At 40.9% G+C, this 17,046-nt stretch overlaps 1 protein-coding gene across 1 annotated transcript in view; it reads left to right on the top strand.

Moving 5' to 3' along the window:
- Window positions 1-11,828, top strand: part of LOC144783416 (uncharacterized) — a 182,528-nt gene extending 170,700 nt beyond the window's left edge. Inside the window, 1 exon segment of the mRNA XM_078662404.1 lies at window positions 11,245-11,828. Coding sequence (XP_078518530.1) covers window positions 11,245-11,420 — 176 coding nt within the window. The 3' untranslated portion in view covers window positions 11,421-11,828.
- Window positions 11,829-17,046: the final 5,218 nt, after the last annotated feature.

Genomic DNA, 17,046 nt, shown 5'->3' with positions numbered 1-17,046 from the left:
TACCACCTCGCGTTATTATTTTCTTGTCAGGTGAAATAAAATTTTTAAACCTTTGAAGCATTGAAGGCTTTTTCCCAACATGTTTAAAATAATAACTCATTTTTCAAATCAAATCCAATTAGAGGAAATAATCGTAAAATATTTCCTGGATGTTCCGTAACACTAGCCAATCCGTGCGCGAAACACACCAACAAGCCAATCAGAGTTGAGCTACGTCACTACTTTGCTCAACGAATAGAAATTGTTCTTTCTCAAAGAACCAATCAGCTTACAGCACGTCAGAGTTACGAGAGCCAATCAGAACACAGCCTGTGACGTATGCTACCCAATCACTGCGTGAACCGTGTTACATACACAGCTGCTGCGGTTTCTCGTGTCTCACTCTCAGCGCTCACCCCTCCTTTACAAAAACTTTTCACAGCGCCATTTTAAGAACGCTTTTTCAATTAAAATTAATTCAACAACCACAAGAAAGACTCATCTGTCTGTTTCTCTAATAAAGTGATAGAATTTCAATCATACAAGAATTCTATACGTGGACTAGACAACGCTATTCTCACAGAATATACATTTGCCGATAAAGTAATCCTTTTACTCTACCCTTCAAACAAGTAATAATGAACTCGTTTCCCTCAGAATGCACATCCAAGTGACAATTCAAACTTGAACACTCTTACAAAACAATTACGCACTTTCAAACGGAAAGTATCCCTAATCAAACACACATGAAATCTGTACAGGACTTTCACCTGTTTATAGATATCATGCACCGTTAATAAAATAAACGACGCTATCCCTACAGGACTTTCACCTGTTTATAGATATTAAGTATGTTATCCCTACAGGACTCTCACCTGTTTATAGATAATCATACACCGGCGTTATCTTACCCTTCACTCAAGCTTGAATATATACTATTACTCTTATCACAGTGAGTTTTATAACAGGCTCATTGTCCCTATACTCATGCTGCTCAAATTTCTTAGATAATCCTCACTATACAACATTCACTCCTAACCCTAACTTGTGTTGCACGGCGACAACACTTGTGATACACGGCAATACCACTACTCTGAAACAGATCAAATGTGCTGTGTGACTACCTTCTCATCACACTAATTTGTACCGGTACAACAAGGAATTTTCACGCTGCTGGAAAAAACCTTACATATAGCACGAAAACTGACTCAACATATGTTAGACATCGATCCTATGTAACTACCGTATATGTTGGTTACCATAGCAACCATCAAATTCTGCTACCAAGGTAATTGATCCAGCGGCCTATAGAAAATATGTCATAAATTACGCTACCCAACTTTACTACTTATACTAATAATCACTAATTAAACACAAAAGCCCATTTATCAAACATGACATATTATGACCAACTGAACCATGTGGCCTAATTAACCTATTCACAATTTATATACATTTATATACAACCGCGGTAAATGGATATCATCATTTCAATAAACCTAACTATTTATTAAGCCACTTATGGCGATTGAATCTAGCTAATGGTAACCTGAACCCATGAAATGTCAAGACCAGCTTGTTTTCAAAAGTAAGATTTTATTAGCTATTTATTATAATTTCGTAAATGTAATTTTTATTAAAGCATTTTTATTAGAATTATTGCAAGTAAAAACATTATAAGTTTCAAAATTATTATTGCAAAAGTATTTATTAGTTTAGCATTTTTTCAGAACCTAAGTCCCTAACTAAGCTAAATAAATGGAAATAAAGTAAAGTCTTTGAGGGCTCTTACATGCTCCAAGTAAAGTCCATCAGCACGACACCCTCATCCAAAGGTCAGCAAAAGCAGAAGCGTGACCCTTCTATAGAGAATGGATTTTTATACCTTTGTGCGCTAAGCTAATCTAAGTAAAAGTAATTCTTTTCTGCAAAAGTCGGAGTCCCATTGGTTCACGAGTGACAAGTGACATGTCACCTCATTTTCAAAACATCAGTTCCGTCACTTTCTTAGAGTCCATTGTCTCTAGTATTCGAGCTCCGAGGCTTCCTCAGATTGCAACATTTTCTTGCATAAAATTTTCATCGTGTCATTTTGCTTCCTCGGATGCGAAGTTATCAAATGTTCCTCCTGCCGGTTCCTCGCCTTGGCCTTGTCCGAGTAGGAGACTGCTAGAAACACACCACGCTTTCCAAATGTTGCCATCGAAAGGAAATCTTTCTTTGAAAGGACTCTCTCTTGCTCCGTGCAGAAATTATTTGCAAACTCGAGTAAACCAGGCCCAAAGCAGTCAATTTAACGTCCACTAATATATAAACAAATACAAAAGAATAATTAATGTAAGAAATATTATTTGTTCTGTTGCCACCCAACATTGCTAATGATTAACCCATTAGTCTAAATTACCTAGCCAAAGCAAACAATTAAAGCAGCATTATATCTACCAGTCTTCTTTAAATCCATCGAAATTCTTTATGCACCTATAGAAAATAGAGTGACACCACATAGACAAGGAAAGCAAAACAAGCACATGTTTTAAAAACAGCCGCAATTAGTTATAACATGACAAAAGGACACATTTAATTTATTAATTTGCACGAACAAAAGATGCAACAATTATGCATGTTTATGAGCACACATGTTAACTTCCCGCGTGTAATGTAACTTTAATCTAGGTTGAATTAATACAAACACAGCACCAAACGTTAATAAAGTTATTTTTCATTATGGAAGTATGACTTCACGAGTTGAAATAAAATTATTTCCAAATCTCGCTCCATCAATAGGATCTGATGCCCAAATGATCATCCCTGGTCCACACTACTGACACTTCACAGAGGCCCTATGGAGCACAGGTGCACACTTTTGTCACACTTTCGTCCCCTCCTGAGTATTATCCCACAATCTCATATAGAAAATCCACCCACTTCCTGTTGGCTCCCATTTCTTTATTTTGCGTGTGGCCGCCCTTCCCAAGCCTTCATAGGTCCCAGGGATCCCATCCCCTGGGGCCAAATACAATAAAAAAAGGAAGGGGACTGCATGGCCCCTCCCTTTATCGGTTTCGGTTTGAAAGCTTTATTCGATCATTCAATAAACAATCATAAAAGCACACAAAATATTACATACATCACCAATAAAAATTATTAAAACAATTCATATAAAATACAGAGTTCAGTACAATTGCACAAAGGGGAGGAATAAAAACGGCATAGCAACAATTAATACAGGAAAGGGTATATTCACAATTGGGACATAAATTCCATACTTTTCCTGGCGGTCACTGATTTTAGAATAAAGGTTGCAGTGTAGAAGCAGACATCCAAAACATCAAGAGCAAATAAAAGTCTCATAGCAGTTGTAACAGTAGACACAGAGTATTTAATAAAAAGGGGTTTGAGATAAGCAATACGAAGATGTAAAAACAAGGGGCAGATTAGCAGAAAGTGCAACGTGCTCTGTTTAGAGGTTCCGTCACATGGACAGGGTGTTGTCGTATGTTTTTTCATCAGGGGGAAGGCCACCAGGTTATGAACAATGCCCAATCTCAACCGAGTAAGAACATACTGGTGAGATTGCTTAGTGACTACTTTAAGATAATTGGAAAAGCCGTAGCCTGCCAAGTTGTTAAAATTGTAAAATAAATGTGTGGTAAACTGGCAACTTGCTTCTCTACGTAGTTTAGCTTTATCCCCCAAAAAGACAAGTTTGAGTTCCTGTTTTGAGATGTTAGTGGCGCTGACTGGGTCAACGGAGACGTCCAAACCACGCACGTCTTTATATAAGGTCAAGACATATTTGAGCCAAGGGATCTGGCTTAATTTATCCAGGCAGAGACAATCTTTTATTATTCTCCTGGTAAAACCAGTTTCGTCCTTGGCCCAAATGGACCTCCAGGCCATAAGGGGTCTCAGTCCTGTTAAGTCAGTCAAATATTCCAACCCCACCTCATTGTGAACCAGCTCATTTGAGGCCGATGTTGGAAGACAAAGAAGTCTCTTTAAAAAGCCATTTCGACAACTTGCAGATCCCCTTGTTGGCAATGTCCCCAGACACCCAACCCGTAGAGTGCCACTGAAGCACATCTATGTCGGTATATATTTAACATATCTAGTGGACGCCGACTACCTAGTTTAGAAGCAAATCTAAAAAACCCTGAGGCCCCCTTACCCATCTTTGCCTTAATATTAAGGGTCTCGGGTGACCAAGTGCCACTGCTACTAAATGTAATTCCAAGATAGCAGAATTTATCCACAACTTCAATTGTGTGATCCCTAAACTTAAATGGTCTCCGTTTTTTCACCTTTTTCCCGCATGCCATAATAAAAGTTTTAGAATTATTAATTTTAAGTTTCCTCCCCTTTATAAAATCATAGAAACAATTCATTAATCTCTGCAGACCTACTGGAGTTCTAGAAAGTAGAACAGTATCGTCCACATATAGCAGTACCGGGATCGCTTGGCCCTCAACTAGGGGTGCATCAGCTTGGATCTTCTTCAGCTCGGAATCCATGGCATTTATGAAAAGGGAGAAAAGTAACGGGGCTAAAACACAACCTTGCCTGATTCCAGATTTAACCTTAACCTTCCTAGTACATTCCCCTGCTTGGCCATAACGGATCTGGGCTGACAACTTATTGTATAATCTGGCCAGGAAATAAATAATTGTAGCAGGGGCTCCCTATTCAAGCAGAGTGGACCACAGTAGAGCATGATCCACCAGGTCAAAAGCGCTGGATAGATCAGCAAAGCAGAGAAATAAAGAGCCATGCTTGGCTTTAGTGTATTTGCCAATAATTAGTTCTAGATTGATGCACTGCTCGATAGTGCCAAGGCCCTTGCGGAATCCAAATTGGGAATCCGCAAGGATGCCATTAGCCTCGGCCCATTCCTCCAGACATAATAAAAGAATCCTACTCATAATCTTCAACGATGAATCAAGAAGGGAGATAGGGCGGTAGTTCTTAGCCTCTCCTGTATCTCCCTTCTTGTAAATCAGTAAAATTATGGACTCACCCCAGGTGGATGGGGTGCTTTCCTTTACAGATGCATTAAAAACCTGAGTCAGGAGGGGACTCCATAATGAAGGGTCGGTTTTGTACAGGTCAACCGGGACCCCATCTGGTCCTAGGGCTTTTCCTCCCTTACTATTCCGAATAGCCTTGTCGACTTCAAGCAGTGTAACCTCCCTTTATCAATTACTCAGCTCCTCAGGATGGGGTTACCTTCCCAGGCCTAATAAGGTTGAGGAATGGCTGCACACCTCATCCCCTTTTTTTATTACATTTGGCCCAGGGGATGGGTCCCGGGGCCCAAAAAGCCTTAGGGAGGAAGGTGCGCATGCACCCTCTCCATTTTCATACAATTTAACAGGGAAGGAGGACAGCACGCCTCGTTTTCCAGGCCTTCTAGGGCCCCGGGATTCCCATCCCCCGGGGTCAAAATCTAAGGGGAGGGGCGTCGTGCAGCCCTCTTCCCCTTTTAAATAAAAAATTGCTAGAGTGATGGATGCTAGTGGAGAAGTGTGGCTCAGGGGTTAGAGGCGGCAGAATCGGAAGCTGAGATCGGTCCTGGACCAGGGTTCGATTCCCCGCCTCGGCGGGTCTCGGGCTCAAAATTCCACGGACTCGACAATTCTCGCTCCGGTGCCTACTCGATTCACAGGTTCACACTCTGCGACTCTGGGCAATAGCTTGCTTAATCTCCACTACGGCCCCTCGCGGCGGGATGCCTGGCTTTCACCTTGTGGATACCCTGCTGGGGTTATCTCACAGGGGAATACCAGGACGGGTTCCCAAGGCAAGCGCCTTGATGCCTTCGGGTGATACGTGCGCTATATAAATCGCAATACATTTACATTTACATGAGGTACCCGGGGTCTATGAAGGCTCGGAGGAAGGGAGCCACTCAGCCTCCCTCCCCTTGTTAATTATATTTGGCCCCAGAGCATGGGATTCCCGAGGCCTAATAAGGTTCGGGAGGGGGCTTAGCTATGGTAATAAAATATTATCATTTTTTTTTTTTTTTTTAATTCATTTGTATCGCACACAAATCACCCGAAGGTTTCAGAGCGCTGGCAGGCACAGAGGATCCGTATGACCAACTGGTCCAGGAAGCAGGGAGGCTCAGCTGGCTAGAAGAGCCAGGTTTTTAGTTGTTTTCGGAATTTCATGTGATCGGGCTCTAACCTCAACTGAATGGGAAGGGAGTTCCATGCTTCTGGGGCAGTTTTACTGAAGGCTCTATCTCCGTTTCTAACTGTTCGAACTCTGGGTACGGAGAGAAGGGCTTTGCTGGAAGAGCGTAGCGTCCTACTTGGGACATGGGCCTTGAGCTTATGTTCGAGATAGACAGGTCCATAACCATTTACAGCCTTATGGACTAGGCAGCAGAGTTTGAACTTTATACGTGCTTGTATGGGGAGCCAGTGCAGAGTCCTGAGGCAGGCTGCTGAGGGGGTCCGAGGGGGCAGATCTAGTACTAGCCTGGCAGCAGTGTTTTGGAGGACCTGTAGTCGATTCAGTAGTGTTAGGTTGATGGCTGAAAAAAGAGCATTTCCATAGTCCATCCTGTTAACAATGAGTCCCTGTACCAGGGGCATGCGTGCTGAGAGTGGGATCCATTTAAAGATCTTCCTCAGACTTCGCATCTGGCCATAGCTATTTCCCACTGTTTTCCTGATATGTTCGGACATGGTCAACTTATCGTCTAATATTACTCCAAGATTCCTGACAAAGGGCTTGGGGGCTGGGCAGGGACCGAGGAAGACTGGCCACCAGTCTGATGACCAAATTTGGTCGGCTTTACCGAAAAGGATGACCTCAGTCTTTCCAGCGTTCATCATAAGGCAATTTCTGGTCATCCATTCTTGTATACTGATCATACAGTTTTTGAACCTACATTTTATATCATCAGGGTTTTGGTTGATAGTGACGAGGATTTGGGTATCGTCAGCATAGGATACAGTTCCAAACCCATATTCTCAGATGATCTTTGCCAAGGGGGAAACATAAATGTTAAAAAGGGTCGGGCTCAAAATGGATCCCTGAGGGACACCTTTGTCATTTTCGTAGAAAATGGAAGTGTGGGAGCCTAATTGGACCCTGGATCGTCTGTTGCCACGGTAACTTGACAGCCATTGGAGTGCGGCGCCTTCGACACCAACCTCGGCAAGACGCTCTAACAGAATGCGATGCGAGATGGTGTCGAAGGCCGCAGACAGGTCTAGCAGGATCAGTATAGCTGACTTTTTTGAGTCCAAAGACAATCTTATATTGTCCACGACCTCCAGCAGGGCCGTTTCCGTGCTGTGGAACGCCCTGAAGCCGGATTGAGATGGGTCGAGGAGTTTGTTGGACTCCAGGTGGGCGATGAGCTGTTTATTTATTAGTGCCTCCATGACTTTCCCAAAGAGTGGTAAAAGGGAAATGGGTCTGTAGTTTACAAGTTGATCCCGGTCAGCCGTGGGTTTCTTTAAGATAGGCCTGATTACTGCTTCCTTCCAGTAATCGGGGACAACACAGTGCTGTAGCGATTGATTAAAAATGTTAGTTAGGATGGGGATCAGAACTGGGGAGATTTTAGATATAACTTGCAGAGAGGCAGGATCTCCCGGTGCTCCAGATTTCATTTTCAACAAGATTTGGTTCACCTCTTTTTCTGACAAGGGTGAAAACTGTTTTAGCATGGCAGAGTGATTATTAAGGATGTTTTGCCTATTAACGTATGGGGTGGTGGTTTCACCTTTTGTCGTTGACTGAGGGAACCGTTTATGAATGTCATTAACTTTCTCATGAAAGTAGGAGGCTACAGATTCCACCCAGTCCTTGGTGTCGGGGGGCGCCTGCTGCGTTCCTGAAGAAGTCGTGAATTCCTTAACAATGTTAAAAAGTTCTCTTTGTGAGTTGGTTGCAAGAGTGATCCTGTTGCCTAGGTAGACTTTTTTTGCCTCGGCAATGTCCTTCATATACTGCCGATGTGCAGTTTTATATAATTCCCTGTCTTGAGCACTGTTTGTGCGTCGCCATTTCCGTTCTGCCATCCTAGTGGAGTATTTTGTTTGCTTCAACTCTGACGGGTGAATTGTTTTTCGGAGGTTTGGATTCACGCATGGGTGCTATGTCATCTAATGCAAGCGTGATAGCCGATTCAAGTTTCACAGCGGCTAGGCTAGGGTTAGTGCATTGGGAAATGGTAGGAGGGGAAGAATTTGCGGCAAAGGCTGACATGGTGATTTTGTTCCATGGTCTGCTTTTTTTCAGCTTGGCCGGGCGGGTTGCCGGGGCCTGAGAACCATTTATAGCGAACTTTATGATAAAATGGTCTGTCTAGAGGTCTGGGTCAGTCTGTATAATCGTTACCTTAGGAGAGTTGGTGCATACAAGGTCAAGAGTATGACCGGCTATATGGGTTGGACCAGTAGGAAGTAGACATAATTGTATAGCCTCCAGGCTGGTAGTTAGGTCTATCGTATGAGGGTTGATGGTTTGTTCGAGATGGTAATTAACATCTGCTAGGAGAAGAAAGTTTTCCGTGGCAAGGGCATAGGGCGCTATCGCTTCCACTAATTTCTCAGTTAAGTGATTATCTCATTAACGTTTTGAACTCAAACAACCACAGAAGAAATTCACCAGTTGTAGTTAGCTAAGCTATCATTAACTTGCATCCCCAACATGCTCTGCTTATGACCTCACATATTGCATCACTTATGACATGTTCTATGATAACATTGATTACATCACTGATGACATCATCCAAAGAGTGTGCTTGCTTTATAACTAACTTAGTGGCAGGTAACTACCATATTATTTTCCTATCTAATTGTGTAAAGCCTGTTTCCCGCTAATTGGTGTAAGTGTATGCAAAGCTCATATGCTCCTAATGCATCATAGGTGTGTAGAGGCATTGAACACGTTTTAAATCTTTGTATTGAAGAATAACTCTATGTGCAGGCAACTGCATTTTCCATACACGGTTTCTGGTACTGCAGAAAACGTTTCCAACAGGGCAAAGATTCTATTTTCTACATATTAAGGTGCTTATTTATGAGCCCTTAAGTCACTTTTGTGCTGCCGGTGCATCACTTTTTGTGATGCACCAGCGCTGTAAAAAATGCACCATGTTGTGCCATATTTACAAAGTGACGCATCTACGTAGATGCGTCACTTTGTAAACCCCTGCACCACATCATACCTGCGGCAGGTATAATGTATGCAGGGGATGAAATCCTACGCAAGAAAGGGTTGTAGAAGTGACGCAGTGAAATCTATAAGATTTCACTGCGCAACTTCTAGGACACAAATTTGTCAATACCTTACGTCTGCCTCATGGCAGGTGTAAGACTGACGCAGGCACATTTAACATGGGACTTGCCCATGTGTAATGACCCAATGCTGGAGTTGCGTCACTTTTGTGACACACTCCAGCAATGCATCATTTTTGCGCCTACAGATACGTCAGGAATACTAACGTATCTGTAACTCCTTGCGACATGATGCGTCATACTGTAAATATGACGCATCATTGGTGTCGCAAGGAGGGTGCAATGAAAAAAGACACATCGCTGTTTTATCGCAGCAATGCTTCACTTTTCATAAATGAGGGCCCTAGTATCGTAAGCAGCCTTGAGTTATTGGGCAGAATCTTCTCAGCCTAACAATTTCTACATAACACAAAAGACTGCGTACACCAGGTACTAACCTATGTACATGTGCCTATTTTGCTTCATAAGATGGGTTACCTGTAAACATTTCATCACAGTATGAAGGCTGCAGGTAGTATGATCTTTAGCACCTTGGTTATTCTAAGTGAATAGTCTTTTTTTGGACTGGTTATGCATAGAGCATCCACTGTTCTCAGTAGATACTTTCTAATACTCTGTGGTGTATTTCCCATGAGAGTTGGTACAGAGTAAACTGTCTCCATATTATAAATAGTGTTTGCAGTACCCACTTTTCTACCAATTTAATTTCTCACTGTTAGCTCAATGACTGTGACGGGTTTGATACAGGTAAAAACTGTTCATAGTAGGGCATTAGTTATGTAACAGGCCTTGAGCATCTAGAGAAACTCATCTTCCTCCGAACAGTTGTATACATATTGAAAACCGTGTGTTCAGAGTATTTCACATAAATCTATGGTTGATGTTAATGTCAGCTAGGCTTCCTGTGAAGTGCATGTGATAAGGTCAATGTTGCACATAACACATGCTGGCTACACCTAAGGGAGTTGTATCTGTATTGGTATTAATGCTTCATATTATTCTGAGCTATTTTGTACTTACTTTCAGGCCTCTAATGCCATACTAGTTTATAGAGTAATGTGCACAAAGGAAGCTTGGAAGATGTAATGAGTTATATTATTGGTATTGTCATCAATGATGTCATTTGAGATGTCATCAGTGATGTCATATATTATGTCATAGAACATGTCAAGAGTGATGTAATATGTGAGGTCAAAAGCAGTGCATGGCAGGGGAGCAATTTGCACTTAGCCCTGCTAACTAAAACTGGTGCATGTCTGTGTTTTTTTTTAATTCAAAAACGTTATTGTTGTCACTGACATATTAACCTAACTATAATGTTACTTTAAACTTCGTTTTTTTCCACAAATATAGAGAAGGTTTTTGCAAAATCTTTCAACTTCCCAACCTTTAAGAAGGTTGCAAGGTTTAAATTAAAAAGTGGAAAAATCTTATGAAAACACTTAGCATTTGAAAATCCTCTTTCAAAGACCATTTTTTACAAAAAACATATTTTCTCCAACTATTATCAAGAATAGTCATGCTTGGGTAATGCTTCCAGGCAAACGTAGCTTCACCCACTCTAGTTATTGCATCTCTTACAAAGGCACCTTCCTGGCTGAGTATCAACTGGTTGCATGGGTGGAGGTGGTGATGCTCTGTTATCTCACTGCTTCCTTTGATTTTTTATAAATCCTGGAAATCATCTCTAATCCAACTCATTCCCCTATGCTTTCATACTCATTATACAATCATTAATATTTCCTCCCTAATAAACGAAAGCTTGGTATGTTTCAGGTGCATGAGCATATTTTTCTGAAGCTAAATCATCATTTCCCTCCTTTCCTAACTCACGTGGGGCTTTTAACAAAAAATATTGACGAAACAGAACAACTCAAAGCCCTCATTCCAATTTAATTTCATGGAGGCTTCTTTGGCAAACATGTTTCTTAAACTCCATGACCATCTGTTGTTGGTTATTTCTACAGATCTAATTATTAATATGATATTATGTTCCATGTTTCAGGAATGATCCTCAAGCAGGCAAGATATCAAGAAGAACAGAAGCTGTCTACAAACTCAGCCCTCATTGGTGGGATCTGTGGCATTTGCCTTCTGGCCGCTTTGGCATTGATTGTGCAGAGAAGATATTATAGAACACAAAGCCAGGGGTACAGGATCCTACAGGATGGACAAGAGTGACTCCTGAAACCTCCTAGGATCCAACTGTAAGATGTATTTTAGGAAGAAACAGAGCTGATGAGACTCAAGGAAGCAAAGTCCTAGAATCACCGCTTAGATATATCAGTTGTATGCAGGGGACATTAAAGTTTGCATGCATATATTTACTCAACAAAGCATCCGTCTTAGCATGATTTCATGCATCTCAAAACTATTAAAAATGTAAGGAGCACTAATAACATGGGAATATTTAATTGCTACAAATTTATTGTCGATTATGTTTTATAATATATCTTGTAGAGTATGCCTATGATTAGGTTTTAACCTGCTTTGAAATTTTAATTGGATAGACAATCATCTGATAATTTAATTGGAATTTATCTGAAAAACCTGTTTGAAAATATTAACTGTACCTAAACATCTAATCCAGTTGTTATATTGTTGACGCACCTGGTTGACTTTGCACACTTTACCCTCTCCACCTCAACGATCCTTACTTCCCTTCTACTGTCGCACCTGTGGGACTATACATCCTGCACACACCCACCTCAACCTGGCCCACCTTTAAACTCTAAATACTCTAAACACGCTTAAGCAAGTATATGCTCCATGTTATTGCACTTTATGCTATTGACGCAATTGTTTGTCTATACTCAGTGTACCTACACTACCACACCTGTGACCTACATCATGTCCTTTGACCTACCTATGTAACTAGCACCTTGTACCTAACTACCTCATATATTACTTTGTATATACGCTTTATTACTTTGTATTTTTATTTTGTATTTTTACTTGTAAAGCGCTCTGATATCTGCAAAGATCTTGTTCGCGCTGTATAAAACTCTCAAAATAAATAAATAAAAATCCCATTTTCCATTTGCACTTTGATCACTCTTCCTAACTCGGAAACAGGTGTGAGGGATGAATGTGTTTGCTATTGACAAATTTCTTTATCCACTAATCCAACCGGGATTTCATAATTTTCACTGTCAGAGTTTCACATTTCTTATATATCACAATTAACACACTTATTTACAGTTAGGACTCTTAGGGAAGAGATATAACAAGACAATTTGCTCCATAAGAAGCTCCACAAGCAAAAGCCATCATTTGCTAGTAACGTGAAGAAAAACTCCCTATCAATTTGATATCCTTTCCTCCTTAAGGATATAAAATAACCAAAGAAATCCTTAACTACGTGATTAAAATACTTCTAGAAGGAAAATAAAATAAAGCAAATGCATGCTCTAAAGGCCATAGCACAAGACTCTTTACCACACCACAGGACGGGTTAAAAGAATGGCACTGATATTTTCCAGTCCACTATTCCATCAAATTGCAATCAGACGAGGATTCATCAAGTTTAACAGTAATGAAGCATAGAATTCAACACCATTTTGACATTGGTGACTGGTGCACACAAGATCAGGTACAAAATGCGGTGAGAGACAGAAAGATGACTGGTGTTGTGGCAAAGATTGATGACACGAAAGAAAATGGATCAATTCCCTCCTGGCGCAAAAATACAAAACATTTTCTGCAGAAATGCCTTATATTTGGAAATCTTTAGAAAAATCACTTTATGTGTAGGATACCAGACACCAGGACCTAAGGAAAGTTGTTATTTTTCTTAGCAAGCTTAAATCTTGCCTAAATATAATAATACAGGCAAGCACGGTCATGCACAAAGGTTATTTGCATTCATCAGCACATTAAAGTCAGACTTAAGATTGACCAGCACAAGATTACAGTAATATAGGATATTAGTATGTGTACTGAGAGTGGCCAGCATATGACTACAGTAATGCAGGTTATTATTATGTGTACTGAGAGTGGCCAGCACAAGACTAGAGTAATGCAGGTTTTTATTATGTGTACTGAGAGTGGCCAGCGCAAGACTACAGTAATGCAGGCCATTATTTTGTGTACGGAGAGTGAACAGCAAAAACCGCAAAACCACAGGCTGTTACGAGGAGTCAAGAGAGCGGTTCTATGTCAGAATATCATATACAAAAATATTGTTTGAAATAAGTAATGTATTTCACATATGGCGTTGAAATAAATATCATCCCAGTAGGTGCAGATTTTCTTTTATTAACATTATTAATAACTCTAATGGAGTTATATTTTTGTCGAAGATATTTAGGACGCAATATTGATGCCAGGGCGATATTGTATTAGAAATAATCTGTTACTCCCCTTGCAGCAAGCAGTACAAGTCTGATCTCCCATAGGCTTCTTGTAGGTGTGGGAGTAGTGCGCAGCACACACTAAACTACAGTGACACAGGCTGTAAGTAATGCCCAGAAACTAGAAAAGAGCAGCTATAATGAATTACAATGGCCAAGCAAAATAGCTGACATTAGTAAGACTGGATTATCTGTTTCTATAAAACCAGCAACATAGAAGCAGGACTACTGTGGCGTATACATCCAGTGACATAGAAGAAAGACCACAATGGCGCATACAGTCTTAGTGAGGAGCACTCTCACAATGAAAACAAACCAGCCACTCCACCTTGGGAACGAAGAAGTCAATAACTCGTCAAGAACAGAATGCAAAAGACACTTGTGAGGTGTTCTTTCTAAAGAAAAACTTTTTTATGTGAATTTTCTTTGGATTTGTTTTTCAAAATAACACAACATTTAATGTAGAGCATTTACTAAACTAATTTTTAGCTCATATGTCAAGTATGTGTTGCTTTATAGTTAGCTAAGAACCTGAGCAGCTGCACTCCAGCTCTTAATCAGCCCATCTTCGGTGTGCTATTAGGCATAGAAAAAACGTTTAATCAGGTTTGATGGTGGCTGATGTGGGAGCGAATAAAATCTATGAATATTGATCAGTTTTTTCATTCAATTGGCAGTATGTCATTGACCGGAAGCTGTCATCACTTTTAAGAGCAGCCACCTAAATAGAATTTCAATCAAATATGGAAGAAGCAGACTGTCTACTCTCCTCATCAATGCAAGGAATTCTTATGGAGCAACTCTTTAAGACTCATGTGGGGAAGGAAGGTGTTAACCACCTAGCATGTCCAGTATCCTCTATATATTTGACAACAAGTGCAACAATGTTGTTAGTTGTGCTCCAAACCTACATGATTCGTTAGTAGCCATTGACAATGTAACAGATACAAATAGTTTAATCTTTCCAGGAATACATTTTCCAATACCTCCATGATGTGTATTTCACACTGTACCCTTTACAAGGTGTTGAGTTTCAAGCTCCCATCCATACCTAGATTCTATGGTTGTTTTATGTAAGAAAAAGGGGTCAGTGTGTAATCATGAAGAGATAAACGTGCCAATTGCTCGGATATTTTTCTAGTTGGTGATGATATAACCCATTCCTTAACCGACCATCTTAGATAAGTACATGCCGCTCTAATACCGTACTCTGTATGGCCTCTACAATAGTCACAGAGAGAATGTACATGTTTTCCACCAGTCCACTGCCAGATTATTGCTGAGATATTTTTAAGAAGCACATTGAAATGTTGAATGAAGACATAGTCCTGATTCTAAAATAAGTTTCTTACGATAAACCAAATAAATATGTATTCCTATATGCCACAGTCATAGATAGAAATAAAATGAAGACTTGGAAGGCAAAACAAACTATATTTTGGTAAAGTATGGTGGATAGTAGTCTGCATAGCGTATTCACTTTACTTACACATTGCTAATAATCCGGGATATCCCAATAGATAGAACATGTTTTTCCCTATATTGTGGTCTTTTTGCATCTAAGGTTACTAAATTCTTGGATCTAACATATAACTTCATTAAACATTCTGGGGCAGACTCTAATAGTCCGCCGTCTAAGCTTTGAGCAGTCTATGGCTATTTTTAATCACAGTTGTATCCTGGTTTTAATATTCTTAACCATTCTATTTATTGTGATAGATGTTTTATGCTCAGCATTTAATATGTTCTGACACTATTGTTATTTTAAAGATTTGAACACGCAATAAGGCAAATGAACAACGTGACAGCAAGGACACAGGCAGGGGTTGGGAAAGAATTTGTTATTGCCAGGTCGCCAGCTTGCCAAGTCATTCTCATACTTATTTGCACCTTTAAGTAGGTTTTGTTTGATATCAGTTTCCCGTTCCTTACCTATAGTCAGGTACATTATGCTGGATTATGTTTAAAGATTCGCTTTTCTCTTTTTTTTATTTCATGTATGTTGTTGTTTGTATAATCACATATCAATACGAAAATGAGCATATGTCATGGCTTTGACACTGAATAGCTGCAATGCCATGAAGTGATTGCCTCCCAGTGATTCATCAATCTGTCAGCCTCTTTCTGCCAAATCACCAGGAGCGGCCCTTGGCTTCCAAAACTGGCCATTCAAGGGCTCCAACCCACCGAAGAAATGCTGATGGAATAAATGGCCTTTTTGTCCCTGAACTGAGACAAGCAGCCTGAGGGGCCTACTGCACTCCAGTTATAACTCCATCCACCAAACCCTATATCATGCACTTACGTTTTTTTATCTAACCCGATGGCTCAATGTCTCGCCCAAACATCATCCTCAAGCCTAAAAAGGCACTGGTGATCCCTTCCCATGGGGTTGTGTCAACAATAAAGGGAAGGGTGTGTGGCCACCCTCCACAAGCCTCTAAGAGGTCCCAGGGCCCCCATCCCCTGAGGCTGATGGTCAATATTATAATAAAGTGGAGTGATGGCCACATGGCCCTCCTCACCAATCCTAAAGACGTCCCATGGACCCCATCCCCGGGGACAAAACTTTCAAAATAGGCAGTGGTGCCACAGCTCAGCTATGCTGTTCCAGGGTCACCAGCCCACCGCCTCTACCCTGCCCGAGTGCACAGGCATAAAGCAGCTCCCGCCAGGTGGAGGAACAAAACATTTCCCTGCCCGTGCTCTCGACGGGGAAAAAGAGTGAAGAAATGGGTGCAAGTGGGAAAACAGGCGGACTGTGGGGGCCCTTGGCCTTCACCTGCAACCCCCATCGAGTACCGTGCACAGGTGTATCTCCATACCAATCTACAACAGAATGATCACACAAACTCAACAATCATAACTTAAAAGACCAAAGGTAGGAAAATATAAAGCATGACATTGCAATAATTAAGGGAATTTATGTTTGCATTTAAAAAGAAATTAAACATAAAAGCGAAAGGCTATTTTGCAATGGAATTGTATATGTTTTTTTAAGGTTCAGACATGATCACCACTTTCAGAAACAATGTCTTGGCCACTTTGCAATGGTAAAACAATGAAACACATACCATTCTAAATTGATTGCCTGGTTTGATAGCCAGTGGCGTAGCAAGGTCAAGTGGTACCCTTTGTGGAAATGTTCTTTGTCACCCCCGACTTGACAAAATGGCAAAAATATGTTTTGACACCCGGGGCGGCCCGCAACCACCTCACCCCACTTCCTACGCCACTGTTGAAAGCAATGCCTGCGAAGGAGACATCACACTACAGGTGAAATGAGTGGCAAGCGCGTGGCCCTGTGGCACTGACTGAGAAGCTGCAGAAGCTGCAGAATGCTCTAAAAATCAGGAGAAGGACAGAAATGAAAGGTGGCCTCTGCAAGGAGAAAATGGAAAGCTAAACTAATGGCTGACCATTCCGTGCAGATGTGCACACGTGATCGGGCAAAA

This window comes from Lissotriton helveticus, chromosome 9 (genome assembly GCF_964261635.1).
Source record: "Lissotriton helveticus chromosome 9, aLisHel1.1, whole genome shotgun sequence".
Lineage (NCBI taxonomy): Eukaryota > Metazoa > Chordata > Amphibia > Caudata > Salamandridae > Lissotriton > Lissotriton helveticus.
The sequence above is the reverse complement of the archived record's forward strand: the minus strand, read 5'-3'. Positions and strand labels throughout refer to the sequence as shown.